The sequence below is a fragment of the Trypanosoma theileri genome, assembly GCF_002087225.1.
Source record: "Trypanosoma theileri isolate Edinburgh chromosome Unknown TM35_Tth_3_V1, whole genome shotgun sequence".
In the NCBI taxonomy this organism is placed as follows: domain Eukaryota; phylum Euglenozoa; class Kinetoplastea; order Trypanosomatida; family Trypanosomatidae; genus Trypanosoma; species Trypanosoma theileri.
In genome coordinates, this window is record NW_021639845.1 from 675,570 (window position 1) to 691,567 (window position 15,998).

The 15,998-nt window shown below is 35.9% G+C and overlaps 6 protein-coding genes across 6 annotated transcripts; all 6 read right to left on the reverse strand.

Annotated features, from left to right (window-relative positions):
* Positions 1 to 396: 396 nt before the first annotated feature.
* On the reverse strand, positions 397 to 2,862 carry TM35_000033520 (glucosidase; the record flags this gene model as incomplete). Its single annotated transcript, XM_029022119.1, has 1 exon — positions 397 to 2,862. The coding sequence occupies one exon, from the start codon at positions 2,860 to 2,862 to the stop codon at positions 397 to 399; it is 2,466 nt and encodes an 821-aa protein (XP_028886665.1).
* A 352-nt stretch (positions 2,863 to 3,214) lies between these two features.
* TM35_000033530 (uncharacterized protein) lies at positions 3,215 to 4,567 on the reverse strand (the record flags this gene model as incomplete). The annotated part of the gene is made up of 1 exon (XM_029022120.1): positions 3,215 to 4,567. The coding sequence occupies one exon, from the start codon at positions 4,565 to 4,567 to the stop codon at positions 3,215 to 3,217; it is 1,353 nt and encodes a 450-aa protein (XP_028886666.1).
* Positions 4,568 to 4,896: 329 nt separating this feature from the next.
* Positions 4,897 to 9,312, reverse strand: TM35_000033540 (uncharacterized protein; the record flags this gene model as incomplete). Its single annotated transcript, XM_029022121.1, has 1 exon — positions 4,897 to 9,312. One exon carries the CDS (start codon positions 9,310 to 9,312, stop codon positions 4,897 to 4,899), a length of 4,416 nt encoding a protein of 1,471 aa, XP_028886667.1.
* Positions 9,313 to 9,683: 371 nt separating this feature from the next.
* Positions 9,684 to 10,118, reverse strand: TM35_000033550 (uncharacterized protein; the record flags this gene model as incomplete). The annotated part of the gene is made up of 1 exon (XM_029022122.1): positions 9,684 to 10,118. The coding sequence occupies one exon, from the start codon at positions 10,116 to 10,118 to the stop codon at positions 9,684 to 9,686; it is 435 nt and encodes a 144-aa protein (XP_028886668.1).
* A 388-nt stretch (positions 10,119 to 10,506) lies between these two features.
* On the reverse strand, positions 10,507 to 12,600 carry TM35_000033560 (uncharacterized protein; the record flags this gene model as incomplete). Its single annotated transcript, XM_029022123.1, has 1 exon — positions 10,507 to 12,600. The coding sequence occupies one exon, from the start codon at positions 12,598 to 12,600 to the stop codon at positions 10,507 to 10,509; it is 2,094 nt and encodes a 697-aa protein (XP_028886669.1).
* A 424-nt stretch (positions 12,601 to 13,024) lies between these two features.
* On the reverse strand, positions 13,025 to 15,268 carry TM35_000033570 (putative receptor-type adenylate cyclase GRESAG 4; the record flags this gene model as incomplete). Its single annotated transcript, XM_029022124.1, has 1 exon — positions 13,025 to 15,268. The coding sequence occupies one exon, from the start codon at positions 15,266 to 15,268 to the stop codon at positions 13,025 to 13,027; it is 2,244 nt and encodes a 747-aa protein (XP_028886670.1).
* Between the last annotated feature and the right edge of the window lie 730 nt (positions 15,269 to 15,998).

Below are 15,998 nucleotides of genomic sequence, written 5' to 3' on the forward strand. Positions count from 1 at the left end.
TCTTTTTTTTTTTTTTATCCTTCCTTCTCTCTTTCTTTCTCTTAATTTTTCTCTTTCTCTGAATCAGAGAAAAACAAACTCACAGAGTCTTTTATTTTTCTTTTCTTTGCTTTTTTTTTTTTTTTTTAATCCTTCCTATATATTAAGTACTACCCTTTCTTCTCTTGGTTTCCCAACTCCTCTCTAGAGAGGTGGCACAAGATACCTCTCTCACATTACAAGCCCCCTTCTCATTTCTTCTTAATGGCAGCGCGAACAAACAACCGTGTGAATTCGCATTTGTGAAACAAGCAAGCAAACAAACAAAACAAATGCCACAAAGAAAGAAGAACCAACATTGCTGGATAAAACCTCAAAAAAATTAAGTTTTCTCCATATCATTAATCATTCGACATATTATCGCTCTAGTGTAATTGTCCAGTCACTGCCTATTGGCACGTCCGGTTTACGCAACACCAGAGCCCCACCCTGTAACTCATAATCAATCTCATGTCCTGCATCAATAGATCCTTCTGTTGTTTGAACAATAACACGTTTAGGACGTCCTTGAAATCCAAAAATAATCACACGCTCAAGTCCATTATGCACACCAGAGAAGGTAGTTTTTCTTTGATTATCATATGCGGTACATTTTAATTGATTTTCTGTATATGAAAAACGTCTGTGTATGTATGCACCAGACTCATAATCAAATGATTCACCATCATCCATAAAAAGTTCACCCTCACTATTACCTCTTTCATTTAATGCAACATATAAAGTAAAGGGATCATCTTTACTGGTAAATGTATTGCGACGCAAACGAAGTTTAACAGGTATTATATAACCTCCACGAAGAAAAAGTGGTATTGTATCCATATCAACAGTCATATTATGAGCACCAGATGATGTTATTTCTCCTGTAGCGTATGAATACCATACACTTCCTTCAGGTAATGTTACAACCTTTTCGGTTGCCCCCTCTTCAAGAACAGGAGATGCAAGAAGTGCAGGACCAAACATAAATGAATACTGTTCATCATACAATTTCTTATCACGTGGGAATTCATAAAATAGTGGTCGAATAATAGTAGAACCAATTTTATGACTTTGATAAAATTGAGTATAGAGATAAGGTAAAAGAGAGTATCGAAGTGCCAAGGCGATACGAACACGATCGGTTGCGTTATCACTGAAAGTCCATGGTTCACGACGCCTTGTTTCCAAATGTGAATGTCCCCGCATAAAAGGATAAAATATAGAAGCTTGCATCCATCGAACGAAGAGTTCTTCACTTGGATCAAAGAAAAAACCTCCAATATCAGCACCGCAAAATGGATAATTTGATATTGAAAGAGACAAAAGTTCCGGTATTGAGTTCTGAAGATGATCCCATCGTGCCATATTATCTCCTGTCCACATTGCAGCATAACGTTGAGAACCAGAGAAAAAACTTCGTGTAAGAACGAAAGGTCGTCTTACATGAGAAAGTCCTTTACTTGTCTCTATATGTCCCTGATATACAGTCATTGCACTATAAAGGGAATACATATTATGTAAATATTTATTTTCAACAAGTTTTCCACTATCGCTAGTATGTTTAACATCACGATGAATAGTCTTGTCAGGACCATCAAAAACAGATGGTTCATTCATATCTACCCATGTAAAAACATTATGACTACTACCTTCATAACGATCATGGTGAAAAAGGGAAGCATACCAATCTCTTGTTTTCTTATTGTAAAAATCAACCCAAGAACTTTTTCCAGGCCAACATTTACCTTCATAATTACTTTTTCCATCTGAAGTCTTTATATAATGATCTCCCTTTACCGCCTCTTCATGAACATAATAGTCATTTTCAATTTTTACATGTGGATCTTTTACAGTTACGAGTTTTCGCCCTTTAGATGCTAATGCTTCAACGATAACTTTGGGTTCAGGAAAATTATGTTTATCCCATGTAAAATACTTTTTACCATCAGTATGTTCAATATCAAGCCAAAGTACATCGTAAGGAAGATTATGTCGGTCAAAACCTTGATCAACACTTAAACAGTCATTGCTATTTCGATAATTCCATCGACATTGATGATAACCCAGAGAGAAGTATGGTGGAAAGAGTGTAGAACCCGTAATAGAGGCATGTTGTTGCTGTACCTTTGATGGTGTTTGTCCTGGAAAAAAGAAGAAATCCACCAAACCAACTTCAACATCCCATTTACACCCTACAATCTCACCCAATTGAACTTCAACCTTCATCTCAGCACTATTAAGAAAAAGTACACCAGTTGAACGTTTTACGGAGTGTGCTAAAATAAAAGGAATTGTACCATAAAGGGCTTGTGGATCGTTAATTTTGTACTGAAAGGCATCCGTATTATACATAACGTACGTTACATTCTCTTTTAATGCCAAATCCATTGCGTGTTCAGGTATACCATATAAACGTTCAGCAGAAGGGAATGTAAGTGTTACAGAAGGATTTTCTATACTATTTAGAGAAACCTTTAGTGTTGACAAATCCATATCATTACATTTATAATTCGCTTGGAAATTGTCTTCGACTATACTTGTTGTCAAGAGACAAGAACCACCATGAATGGTGCAGTTTGTTCCTGTACAGGTATAGTTTAATGGGGTACTTACCGGTTCACGAATGACTACATCTTTAACCTCATAAAAATCTGGCTTCTGTGGTTTCAATCGCATACGCAAAATTCCTTCTCCATAATCCGAAACCTCAAGTAAAGTATTATCATCCAGCTTTACTAGTTCATTCCCAACAACGCTCCTCGTTGTACATAAAAGGAGAACAGTCAGAAATGGCAAGAACAATAACAACCACCACTGAGAGGGTAAAAAAAGAAGCCTTGTCATTGCTAATATTAAACACAAATAATAATAATAATATTATATGTATATCTACTACTTATGTAATATGTATGAATTATGTGAGTGATTCTATTTCCTTTTTTTTTGTTTTTTCAACTAGTTATTTGTCACGCAGAGTAACCGTTATAGTAACAGAATCCAAAGAAAAAAAAAAAAAAAAAAAGAAAAAAGGGAATAAGAAATAATAATAAAAATAATAATAAAATAACACATAAACTTTTTCTATAGCATAAAAAATTATTTTCATGTGAATAACAAATAATAAAAAAATAATAATAATGATAATAAAGACCAGAAATAGAGAAATCCTCAATCAACCAATATATAAACAACAATTTCATGATTGAAGAATTTCTTCTTTTAAAGTCTTTGCATCCATACAACGAAGACCACAGTTCATTGCAAACTTAGCATCTCGCTGCGCTTGAGAAAAGAGATCAACTGCATCTTCTCTCACATCAGAGGAAGCGCCTACCAATAGTGAATCCGCATCCGCACGTAATCCACTATTCAACTGCGTAATAAAGAACTGCCAAACACCGGAATAGGGAAGCACAAAAGGCATTCCATCACGTCTATAAGAGGCACTCACATAGGACATTGTTGATAATAAAACAGTCACATCACAACTAAAATGTTTTTGACAAAGTTCAGCGATGGGTTGCAATTTTGATTCTAATGCCAAAGTATTTCCATGATGTAGTGAAGGGTAATGATCCATTAAAACGATGCGATATCCCTTTTCTGCTAATTTATGTGCTAAAGATGGTAATTCTGTATCTAGTAAAGACCATTTATGTTGTTTATCCTGTAGATAATTTTGTAATGGTTCTCGTTTAAGGAGTACACCATCAATTATAAAAACAGCAATAAGGCGTGCAACATCTGTATAAATAGACTTACCACTATTTCCGGATGATCCTTCTCTTCTAAAGATGCGATACATTACTCGGTTATCCGGTATATTCCATGTTAATCCTTTTACACTCATTGATGTTTGTGGTTTTCCATGTGTAATAAAGTGAAGAGGTACCGCATCACGCACACGAATAAGGTTAGTGAGAGTCCCTTTTAAAATAGCATTTCCTTGTCTTATATGATCATTACTAGAGGATTCCATAGATTGTTGTAGATATTCCTCAAATAGTGCATCACTTTTTTCTCGTTTTTTTCTTTTCTTCTCTAAAGTAACGTCTACATCTCCTGCAACGGTTGAACTATCCAATCCACTTTGAATACTAGTACGAGTGTGTTTTCGCATCTCTTTTAAGTCTTGCTCTACTAGAGCAGAACCTTCAGCCACAGCCTGCGCACTTGTGATTGGTCGGTACAACACCGTCATCCCTTTAGCGATGCGTTTCTTTGACATATTTTTACTCACATGTACAAAGAGAGTGAATCCCGCTGGTACGGCACTTGTTGGAATAGCCAGATTCCTTTCATCTGCAAACAGGAGAGGAAGTTTAGTTAAAATATCCTTCCGGTGTGTTATTAATGTCCCAGTGCTCTCTTCCAGCAGGAGGAAAGGAGTACTTGCGGTGAGGGGCACTGGTGTGTTTTCTTTCCCTCTCGCGGGCCGCAGGAGGGCGAGCGGGAGCCACACATCTGCGGTATTCACACGGTGTTCGCCGCAGAGTCTTCCCAGTGTGTCGTCCCTTTCACTTCGCAGTAATCGATGTGCATTCAACATTCATTCAGCTCCTTTGCAAAGATGGAAAAAGAAAGAAAGAAAGAAAGGAAGAGAGAAAGAGAGAAGGTTATCACAAATATAAAATATTAGCAGGAAAAAATAACAAAAACAACAACAACAATCACTACATATTTTCTCAATGTAATATATATATATATATATATATAAAAAAGATGGAAAAAATGGGTGAACGCACGAGCAAGCAAGTAAGAAAGAAAGAAAGAAAAGAGAGGTATAGCATAACTTCCAAGAGAGTTAGAGAAAAGATTAATAATAATAATAATAATAATAATAATAATAATAATAATAATAATAATAAGCCAAAGAACTCATGAAATGATAATCCAACCATCTTTGCTAGAATTTGATGATGGCTGTAAACTATCTTCATTATCATCCCTTCTAGGCTTCCATGTGATAGACACTAGTATAAAAGAGACACCATTTACCTCCACACGAGTTACGGAGACATTACTACTACTCTCCATTGAAGGATCAGCTTCAAAGTGAGATGCAACCTCAACACCTCTATCAGCTGAGGAAAGTAATTGCACACAACAACGACCTCCATCGCAATCAAAATCAAAACTGTCTAATACTGTATTGTTTCCTTCCTCTAATAAAGAATGAGGAGAATGATAATATTGTACTGCCACGATAAAGCAACTCTGTGGAGAAAGTTCTGGTGAAGGAAATCTAATCCATTCGAGAGGTACACCTTCTGAAGGTTTAGAATTACCACTTACACCACCATAAGAATAAAAGAGAGTAGATTCACCACAATTGGCTATTACAATTGGCTGAAGGAAAGATGTTTTTTGTTTATCATTATTAAACATAAAGGCAAATTTTTCGGTAAAATCTTTCATTGCACGACCCATCATTTCTAGTGGAGTAGGTTTCGCAGTTTCCAATTCCCCTCTTACGTTTTGGTAATGGATATCAAACAAAATTGACGTAAATTCATTACGCTGTTGATATGTTGAAGAATATGTCAACAGTGAAACTACATCCATCACGAAGTTTGTATCACCTATTAGTTCTGTGGTAATATGGAAAACAGCCTCTTTAGTGCCATCACCAAATACATTCTCAAGATTTACAATAATAGTTTGAGTTAATGGTTTTCTCTGGCGTATATCTTCAGCACTACCACATTTTACTAATATTCTAAGAGGATCTTCTGCCTCTTTTCGACACATTTCCTCCAAACGCAGTTGACGCTCGGTATCATTCTCACCATCTCCAAGTGTTCGTTCCAATACACGTATATCGGCAGTAGCAGCAAGTTCTCCACTTCCCGCAGCTGTTGCATAAAAGAATATAATAAATAATAAATCTACAGCACCACTAGCACCACTAGCAGTAGCAGCAACAGGAGGTTCAAGAGATAATACATATGAGAGTAATCCACAGACTGGATCATTTCCCTCACCAACTACACCAGAGACAGCACAACGTGAAGATGGAATTAACTCTGGGGATTCAAAATCAAAATATCCACACTGAACTACACTTACCAGATAACGTAAATCTGTATTAAGACTTTTTTCATCAGAAGCCAGACGATTTGTAATAGCCAGTGTTGCACATGGTGTAGTAACTAATGAAAAAGAACTATTCATAGAAGAACTCATACGTAGTGAAACAGATCGTACAGCATCAAGAGCTACTAAAGCTCCAGGGCTTCCTGGTGATCTTTCATACATTTGTTTTGTAGGACGATCAGGAATAGCTTCTACAATCTCTTTTAGTCGAAAAGCGTAATCCGCATGATTATCAACAAGATAGGTTATATCTAAATTTTCTACACCAGGAACATTTACTGGGTTAATACCTGCCATTGGCTTAAGTGCTGCTTCATTTGCTTTGTACATAAGCCAAAGCATCCAATCTCCACGAGAATAGATATTTACTAAACGACCAGCTACAATTTGACGAAGTTCCCCCCATAATTGTCGAGAAGATGTTACTGTAGAACCCATCATAAATACATTTTCAACAATTCCAAAAGCTTTTACACGATATAACTCCTCTAAACATTCCACAATAACTCGAGACCCAAAACTAAAACCAATAAGTGATACAGGACGATTACCCTTTTGTGGATCTAGTAAAGCTGATGCTAAATCTTTTCCGGTATAAGAGGAACGATTGGATAGAGTAGCGAAAGCATTATCAATTGCACCTGTAGCCCAAACAGCATACATTGGCAAAGTTAAAGTTCCCTTTAATGCATCAAAAGCACGGATTCCCATAAAAATGGCTCCTTGTAATAAATGATGTTTTGCTACACTCTTTGCGGTAGAAAGAACATGTTTTCCAACCTTATTCATAATTGCTGAAGAAGCACTTGCCCCAATGGTACGTCCAAATTTCATTTGATATTCATCTTCCCAATGAACTACATAGGATTCCGTTTCCCCAAACAAATGAGCACCAGGCAAGATTGGAGCCCAAAGTGCTACTTGTTGATCTTGTTGTGGTCTACGTTCATCAAAAACTGAAACAAAACCACCAATAGCTATTGTAATAGAAGGATATTTCTTTACTTCCGTTCGCATAACACGTTCAACAAAATCTTCTAAACGCAACTCAACTAAAAAATTTTCTTTATTAACAATAAGGTCCACCCATATAAATGATTCAGACATAAGAATAGGAATAGGATCACTATTTGAAACTTGATTCAAAGTCATTTCATATTTCAAAAGATTTCGTAAAGAAGGTTCACCAATACAAGCTACACTTATATTATTCATGGCACTTACTTCAAATTGAAATTTGATGTAAAAACGATCATGAATAACTTGTACAGTTTCACTATCACTGGTGTGAATAACTTCAATTATAAAAAAACCTTCTGCTCCCGCTAAACTCATTTCAGAATTTGTGAAAACAGCAAGTAATGCTTGTTTAGAACCAATATCAGAAATAACATTAGGCGTTTCTGAACTTAATATACCATTTAAAAGTTGACATTTAAGTATACGGACAAGGTGTCTAGATTTATTTACTATAGATACACCTATTCGTCGACGTTTTTGTACTCTTTTCATAGTTTCTATAGTTCGTTGTTGTAACTCTTTCTCAGGGAATAAAGAAAGAGGGGATGATGCTATCACCTTACCTGTACTATTATCAACTTTATTAATCAAATCTGATATCATAACAAATGGTAATGGTGAAAAATGACATTGTATAAGAAAATATTTAGTAGTTATCATTTCATCTGATTCAAACATATCTTTTCGAAGTTGTTTTAACATCACATCTGGTTGGAATGTTTCACTAGCTTCTGTAACAGAAACAGCAATAGATAAATTACCCATTAAAGATAGTTCTGTTAATACCCATAAGCGTAACACTGGATCTGTAGGTGTTAACACAGGTAAAACATGATAACAAATAGCACATCCTGCACCAGTAGGGCGTGCAAATCGGTTTAAACATGCAAATACACCTGCACTTCCGTCTGGTATGACTTTAGGAGGAACAAGACCCCAAGTTCCGGATGTTAACTTTACCGCTTTTAACTCCAGTCGGTAGTTACGCAGGGAACATTGAATAGCAAATATGAGACAACGCATTCGTTGTTGAAAATGTTCATTAGATGCTACATTTTGCATCGTTACAGCACGAGTGTGGGCTGGCACAACAATACCACCTCTAGCCACTTCTTCTAATATTTCGTCAATATCTGTCCATAAGTCATGTTTTTCCTTTTCCGCTACTTCAGCTCTTTGCGTAACGCTTTTCCATTGGGTTTGCTGACCATCACTTAGGACCGTACGTAAAGCCTCATCACTGGGTGCGAGTGGTGGAAGTTCCTCAATTTCTGAAATGGAGCGAATCATAAACACATCAGATTCTGCAGTTCGGCGAAACGCCTTATAACCAGCTAAACTGGCTCCACCAATACCAAATATAGCCGTTATGTTCGTTACGGTGAGCACTGGAGTTACCAAAAGAACAAGAGCAGCCGCGTGTGTTGCCACACCAACTAAACCACTAAGAATAGTTGCGATTGCTGTTCCTCCAAAAATAGCACCACCAATAGAACCAATAACACCAACTGTTGTCGCTGCTGCAGTCACAAGAGCAGAAACTGCAGGAACCACCAGTGGAGCTACTAAACCACCTGTAACGATCAAAGCAGCACCACCAATGGCAGCAAAGGCCCCTACCGCAGCTATTCGACCCTTACTTACTTTCTTTTCTTCTCTACGAGACTGAATTTCTTGTTGTTTTTGACGAAGTGTCTCCTCATTATTAGTATCTGACATTGTTGATGATACTTCATCCATAAGTTCATATTCTCGAGCCTCAACAAGAGTAAAGGGAATAGCGAATAACCAACATAGTCTACGAACTGCAGCCCGTAAACGGGCATCATAAACACCAGTGCTAATAGCAAGATTAAAGGGGAAAAGTACAATAACAGGATCAAGTTCAAACGGAATGACATTCATCGCTTCCTCCAAATCTCGTCGTGTTAGTTTAACATTATGCATATCCTCCAAACGATAAGGGGGTGGCAAAATAAGTCCATCCAAGGCATCCATTAATGTCTTTTCACCCACACAGGCATAGAGCAATCGACGAACAGCAAAACGACATTCAGGAGAAAACTTGTCTTCTTCAGCAATTTGTTTTGTAGAAGCACGAAAAGCCTTTTGAAGCTCTTCAATATCGCGTACTGCCCTATACGGTTCCCAAAGAAAATCATAATCCTTAAAAAGCATAATATCAACTTATGCCCTTCTTATTAATTTGTATACTTTTTATATTCTTGTACTTTTTTTTTTTTTTTATCTTTTCCTTTACCTCTTTAGAGGCTCACTCACCTATCTAAGAAGGCAAATAAACTATAAATAATAAATAAATAAAAAAAGGTTTTTAACGTTAGTACAGAAACCAAACAAAAGTAACTAAGGAGAAAAATATATTCTTATACAGAGTTCTATTTCACCAAAAAAAAAAAAAAAAAACATTTCACTATTTTAAACACATCAAGCAGAAATACTAAATAATAGTAACATATATTTTTTTGTTCATCTTTTCAAACTTTTCATCTTTTTTAATTTTTTTTTTCTTTTTTTCCCTTTCCCCTTATTTAAAAGGTAAAGTTTCCGTTTACAACATTTCCATCTTCCTTTTCCGGTCCAAATCTTTCGTATTTTTCCCACATTATAAGAAAAGTAAGGTAGTCAAAGCAGCCCTCGCTAACAAAATCCCACACTTCATCTACAATTTCATCCCTGCGGTTTGAGAGTAGGTTTGCCGCCACTTCCATAGACTCGATAGCTTGACAATTTTCTAATACATAAGCGTCTAAGTCTGATTCCACACGAGTAATTACATCTCTGTGTATTTTTTGTTTTTCATGCTCATTTGGAATTGAGGAAAAAGGTGGTAGTGAACTAAAAACGGAGTTGGGATCAAAATTAACCATAAAGTTCTCGACGACGCCTACTAGCTCGTCAAATTGGATATCCTCTGCGCTTCCACCATTACCGCATACAACGAACTCTTCCTCATCACAATCCATCTATTTCTTTTTATTGTTCTTCTTCTTGTTCTCTTTGTTCGTGTTCGTTCTTTCTTTCTCTCTTCTTCCCAAACAAACCAAACAAAAAAGAAAAAAAGAAAAACAGTAACAAATATAAATATATGTATGTAAAGGACACAACTTTGATTAGATCCCTCTCTCAAAGACACACGCACAGACACAGACACAGATACACATAAATCAAACCGAGTGAGAATAAAAGAAACGAAAAACGTGAAAAAAAAAAACCAATTTAAAAATAAAAATTATGGCAAAAAAACAAACAGAGCATTTATACAAACTTTGTCATTATATACTATAAATATCAGTAAACCACCGTAGCAAATACGATACTTCTTACTTTTTTTTATTTGTTTTCCTTCAACTGTCATATTTTTTTCGGTGGCAAGGGATTTTCATCACATTCCACGCGATCACTTTCTTGCATTTTGATTCCACATATATTTTCAGTAGTTGTATTCGTTGTCTCTCGGATAGTACTATTATGGCTGTTCGATTGTTTTCGATTATTCTTTTCAAACTTCAGCAAGTCTTCCAGGGTAAAACGAATATACCGACTTGTGCGGGAAATGAAAGCTGTGTAATCCGGCAGAAACCCCTCTTCACGCAGAAGAGCCTGTTCTCCAAATGAGGAAAAACTACGCTTTTCAGTTGAGAAGCCGCCATCAGCCAGCAATACACGAATACCTCCACTAAGCAACAGAGTAAATGCATGACTACGTTCACCTTTTGTATACAAAACAGGTCCCTTTTCATCTTTTTCAAGTCGAATAATATTCTCACCAACAATATCAATAAAGTGCTTCATTTCTGAAAGATCCCATGTAGCAAATACCACATATGAATTTATAAGATAATTGGCAAGAGCCCATTTTTGACTCCCTGTCATTGCGTCATTATTATTATTATTATTGCTTTTCTTGATATTTCCATCATTCTTTACAGTAGTAGTATTTTTTTCTTCTACTGCATATGAATAGAAATTAACCCGTGGTACTACCCTAGGTAAATTGTCTAAACCATTTAAAGTATTATTTCTAAACTCCTTCATTTCATTTGTAACTAGTTGACCATAACCTTCTCTACTATCTTGACTTCCATCCATGAATTCTACCCTTGAGTCTTGATCATACTCATCATAGATATCTGCCTTTATGATACGTTCAATAACATCTTCTAATGTTACTATACCAATAAGTTCATGTGCCAAGGGAGTCTCTAAGGCTACGTTTTGCGTAAGAACTGTAATCCTCATAGCTGCATTTTTAGATTCCCCTACTGTTGTTGTTGATAATGCTGCCGATGTTGTTGTTGTTGTTGTTGTTGTTTTTACTGTTGATGATGTTGCTTCATTTATGTTCAACGATGCTTCTGCTGAAATAGCTCGTTCTACAAATACGAGATGAGAGGTTGTGGATTGAAAAACTTTTAATAATTCAGCCAGTGGTAATTTTTCAGTAACAATAACAATATCATGCGGATTTTCAGTTAGTACTTTTTCAACAGTAATACCCTCTTCCATTTCTTCTGAAGTAATTTTAATAAGATCACGGACATATAATAAACCAACAATATGAGAACGACACCCATTAGCATATATAGGAACTCGTGATTTTCCGAAAATCCACAATTGTTCCACCAACCTTCGAGTAATATATAAATCCTTTGATAGCATTAACACTCTATCTAGAGGTGTAAGAATACTTTCAAGTTTTGCTTCATTCATTTCAAGAGCTCCAATCATCATACGCATCTCATCATGCTCAAGACCAGATTTATCTGCATACTTCTCACAATGAATACGAATAAACTTTTTTAATTCATTTCGATCATATACAAGTCCTTCATCATGTGTAACGATACATTCTAAAAACATTCCCAGTGGCTTAGCTACCGGGTAAAGGAGAAAAAGAGCAATTGAAACAACAGGTGCACTTTTTGCACCAATATAAAGAGCATATGACCCTTTATTACAAATACCCATAGGTATGATTTCTGCAAAAATAAACACTATTACGGTTGCTACAATAAAATTAATAAATTCTGTTGATTGAATCATGGCAGCTACCATTTGCGAAATAACAACCAGTGTTAACATGTTACCAATAAGCAATGTTGCCAATAATTGATGTCCATATCGTCTAATAGGAATAATCTGTCCTGCGTACGTTTTATCCGGTTCTTTTCCGGCTGAAGAAATGATATCAAGCATAATAAAGTCTAACCCAAAAAGACCGATAGTAAGGCCAGAAAACATAGCAGCAAGAATAATAGAAACAAAAAAGAGAACCAATAACACAGGTAAAGGCCATTTCGCATAACCATTCACATTTGATTCTTGATGTGTTGTTTTATTTGATTTAACTTCTGATGCTGTGGCTTCACCCACAAAGAGCATCACTACCACTATTGCAAATAAGCATTGAACTGGGAAATGCCAAACCAATGGTCTACCAACCATACAAATGATATTGGAAATATCTGTTTTGTTGTTGTTGTTCTTGTTTACCTTTTTTCACAACTCAACGGAAAAGAAATTATAGAAGTATAGAAAAAAGAAAAGAAAAGAAAAGAAAAGAAAAGAGGGAAAAAGAACACTTGGGTACTACGAAAGAAGAACAGGGGGGAAAAAAAACACGAACCAAGAAGATTAAGAATAACAACAACATCATCATCGTTATCAAAAAAAAAAAAAAAATAGAGTTATTAAATATGGGGCAATCATCCAACATTGTAGAAATAAAAATAAAAATAACAAACATACGGAGGGAGCAAAACTTGTTATTCTTTACTTTTTTTCTACATTTTGGTTTTCTTCTTCTTCTTTTTCCTTCTTTTTTTTTTTTTTTTGATTGCCTTTTGCCCCCATATTTTAATTACTGACATCATATTTCGAACGTTCCATACAAGTTGCTTTCATCTTGTGGTCGCAGAAGTTTTTTCTTATCATCGTCTCGTGTAGTGCGGGTCTTGGATCCCATAATTACTTGCGTGGATGCTGGACGTGGTAATGGACGGCGAACAGATGCTGGTGGTTTTCGCTTTGCAAACTCCATTCGCTCACATGTACGATTGTAAACGTTATTGTAAACAAGATATTGTTCATACCGTTCCTTAGAAATACGATAAATACGCGTTGGAGAGAGAATAACAGCATCATAGTCAGGTGCGTAATAGGCCGTTGTAAGCACCTTATCCGCAAGCCATTCGAAACTACGTCGTTTGAATACAAAATTGTTAGGTTTAACTAATACGTCTACCTTTCCACCAAGTACTAATGTAAAATATTTTGATTCTTCACCATTTCGGTATAATATAAAACGTTCATCTGCGGCTTTAGAGATTAAATCCGGAAAACGGTCCATTCGCATGGCACTTCCAAAAGGCAGTGGTAAAGCGGATGAGGTATCAGAGAACAACACACCCGTTGATAAAACCAGCGGTGAGTCTAATGTATCACTCTCCTCTTCTTCTTCTCCTCCTTCTCCTCCTTCTCCTTGTTCGTGTTTAATTGGAGTTGGAGGAGTCGTCTCTAATGGTGGAATATGTTGCTCATCACCACACTCATCAAGGAGCATCTTTACATAGCCTGGATGCCAAAGAAAGAAAGCACTAACGGCTCGTGTTAAATAATAAGCAACAGCCCATACCTGTGCCTCTGTTAAGGGAACATTTGCGTCCATATGAACGTAATAAGAGTAAAAATTTGCTCTTGGCATCTCTGCCGGTTCGGGTTCTGGTAAAGGCACTCCATTTAATGCCATTGGTATTGAGGTGTGAGCACTATGCGGACGGTCTTGAATACAATATTCGTAACAATCATATTCATCATAAATTTCACCTTTTATTAATGCTTCTACAAGGTCTTCTAATGTTACAATACCAACAAACTTTTGTCGTTTCCCTAATGGAGGGCGGGTATTATAAAAAGAGTAAACATTAATTTCATGATCATCATTTTTCGTTCCACCATCTGCTTCTTTTTCATCCTCTTTTTCTCCTTGAGTAACAAGTAACATATGTGTTTTAGAGTGTTGAAAAAACCTAAGAACTGTTGGTAGTGATGTTTTGGCACTTACAGTAGCAAAAATTCTAGATTTATTCCTGACGAATTCACCAATGGTTATGGGTTCAGACTTGTCAATAGGGATAGTTAATGTAAGCAAGTCCTTCACAAGTAAAACATCAACGTAATCTCCTGGTGACATTTCAACAGGAATACGAGAACATCCACTTTCCCAAAGTTGCTCAATCACTTTTGACGTGATAACCTCACTAGCTCGTACAGAAATTACTTCTTCAATAGGTGTCATAATATCACGCACCTTCTTTTCATGAAAATCCATAGCAGCAATTAAAAGTTGTAATTCGGTAGTAGCAAGAGCACTTCGATCGCCATGGGTTTCGCAATGAAGAGCCATTAGTTTTCGGAGTTCATTACGATCATAAATTTGACCAGCATCATGTGGTACAAAACAGTCAAGTAATTTCCCTAAAGGCATAGCCACCGGATAAACAAGAATGATCGCAATACGTACTAAGGTACATCCTGCTGCTGCAATACGAAGTGAATATTTTGACTTACATATAGACATTGGAATAATTTCTGTAAAAATAATAATAATCACCGTACTCACGATAAAACTGGCTAATGCACCATTCTGGTCTACTGCTTGCTGAACTAATCCATTACCTTCCAAATCATTTATGAGATCAATAATTTTACTAGTTTCCTGTACTACCAACACATTCATTAACATGTTTGATAAAACCAGTGTGCAAAGGGTTTGATGTCCTTGTCGACGTAAAGGCTGTATTTGTGAAGCGTAAGTACGGTCTGGTTCTGGACCACTATTCGCTATAATATCAATAGTAAGAGTATCCATACACATAATGCCAATTGTTAAACCGGCAAAAACGGCTGAGAGAAAAAGATATACACCTATACGCAATAAATGATCCATTAAGGAATAAATGCGTTTTTCCATCTTATGTTTAGATATATTCACTTCAGTTGGTGATATTTGACTTGAATAATTAGAAGAAGCATCTACCACCTGAATTGTTAGATAGAGAGCTACAACTCCCAGAAAGATAATAGAGATATTTCGCAGTAGAGAGGAAGGCATGATTCCTTTCTCACTATATCCTCTATTTTATTGCTCCCTTTACTAATAAAATATCAACACCAAAAAAAAAAAAAGAAAAAGAAAAAAAATTTTTTTTTTCATAAGAAGGATACATACATGATTCCATTTAAAATAATCTTGTACTAAAAAACCAGGGAATTACCTCCTCTTTGGTATTTTAGTCAGTGTAGATATGTGGGTATTGTTTTTTTTTTTTTTTTTTTTTTTTTTTTTTTTTTTTTTTTTTTTTACGTGTACGGACGTGATTAATGGTTGTGAGTTAATTCCAACTTCTAAAGCCTCTTGTGTATGCTCTTCATTTTAGAAGAGGACAGACTGTGTTGTACACTGACATTCACTGCAGGTAACAAGAATACATGTAAACAACACATTGTTCTCTTCACTTCTTCTCGATTTTTTTTTTCTTTTTTTTTTTTTTTTTTCTCGCTCTTCATTCCTTTTGGTTTTCCCTTCTTTGCTTCCCAATCAATCTCTCCTCCTCTCCTTTATTCGCCTTCTCTCATTTAACCTCCTCTGCCCCTTCTTTTCTCAATCGTTGGGGGCTCAAGGGCAGCAAAACAAAAAGAAAAAGAAACAAAGCAACATCCCTCGTGCACCAAAAGAAAAGAAATTACACCAAAATAAAAACACTATGAACATATACACAGAAAAATCATAATAATAATAATATCACGAGACCATCAAATATGGAAAGAAGAAAAACAATAAT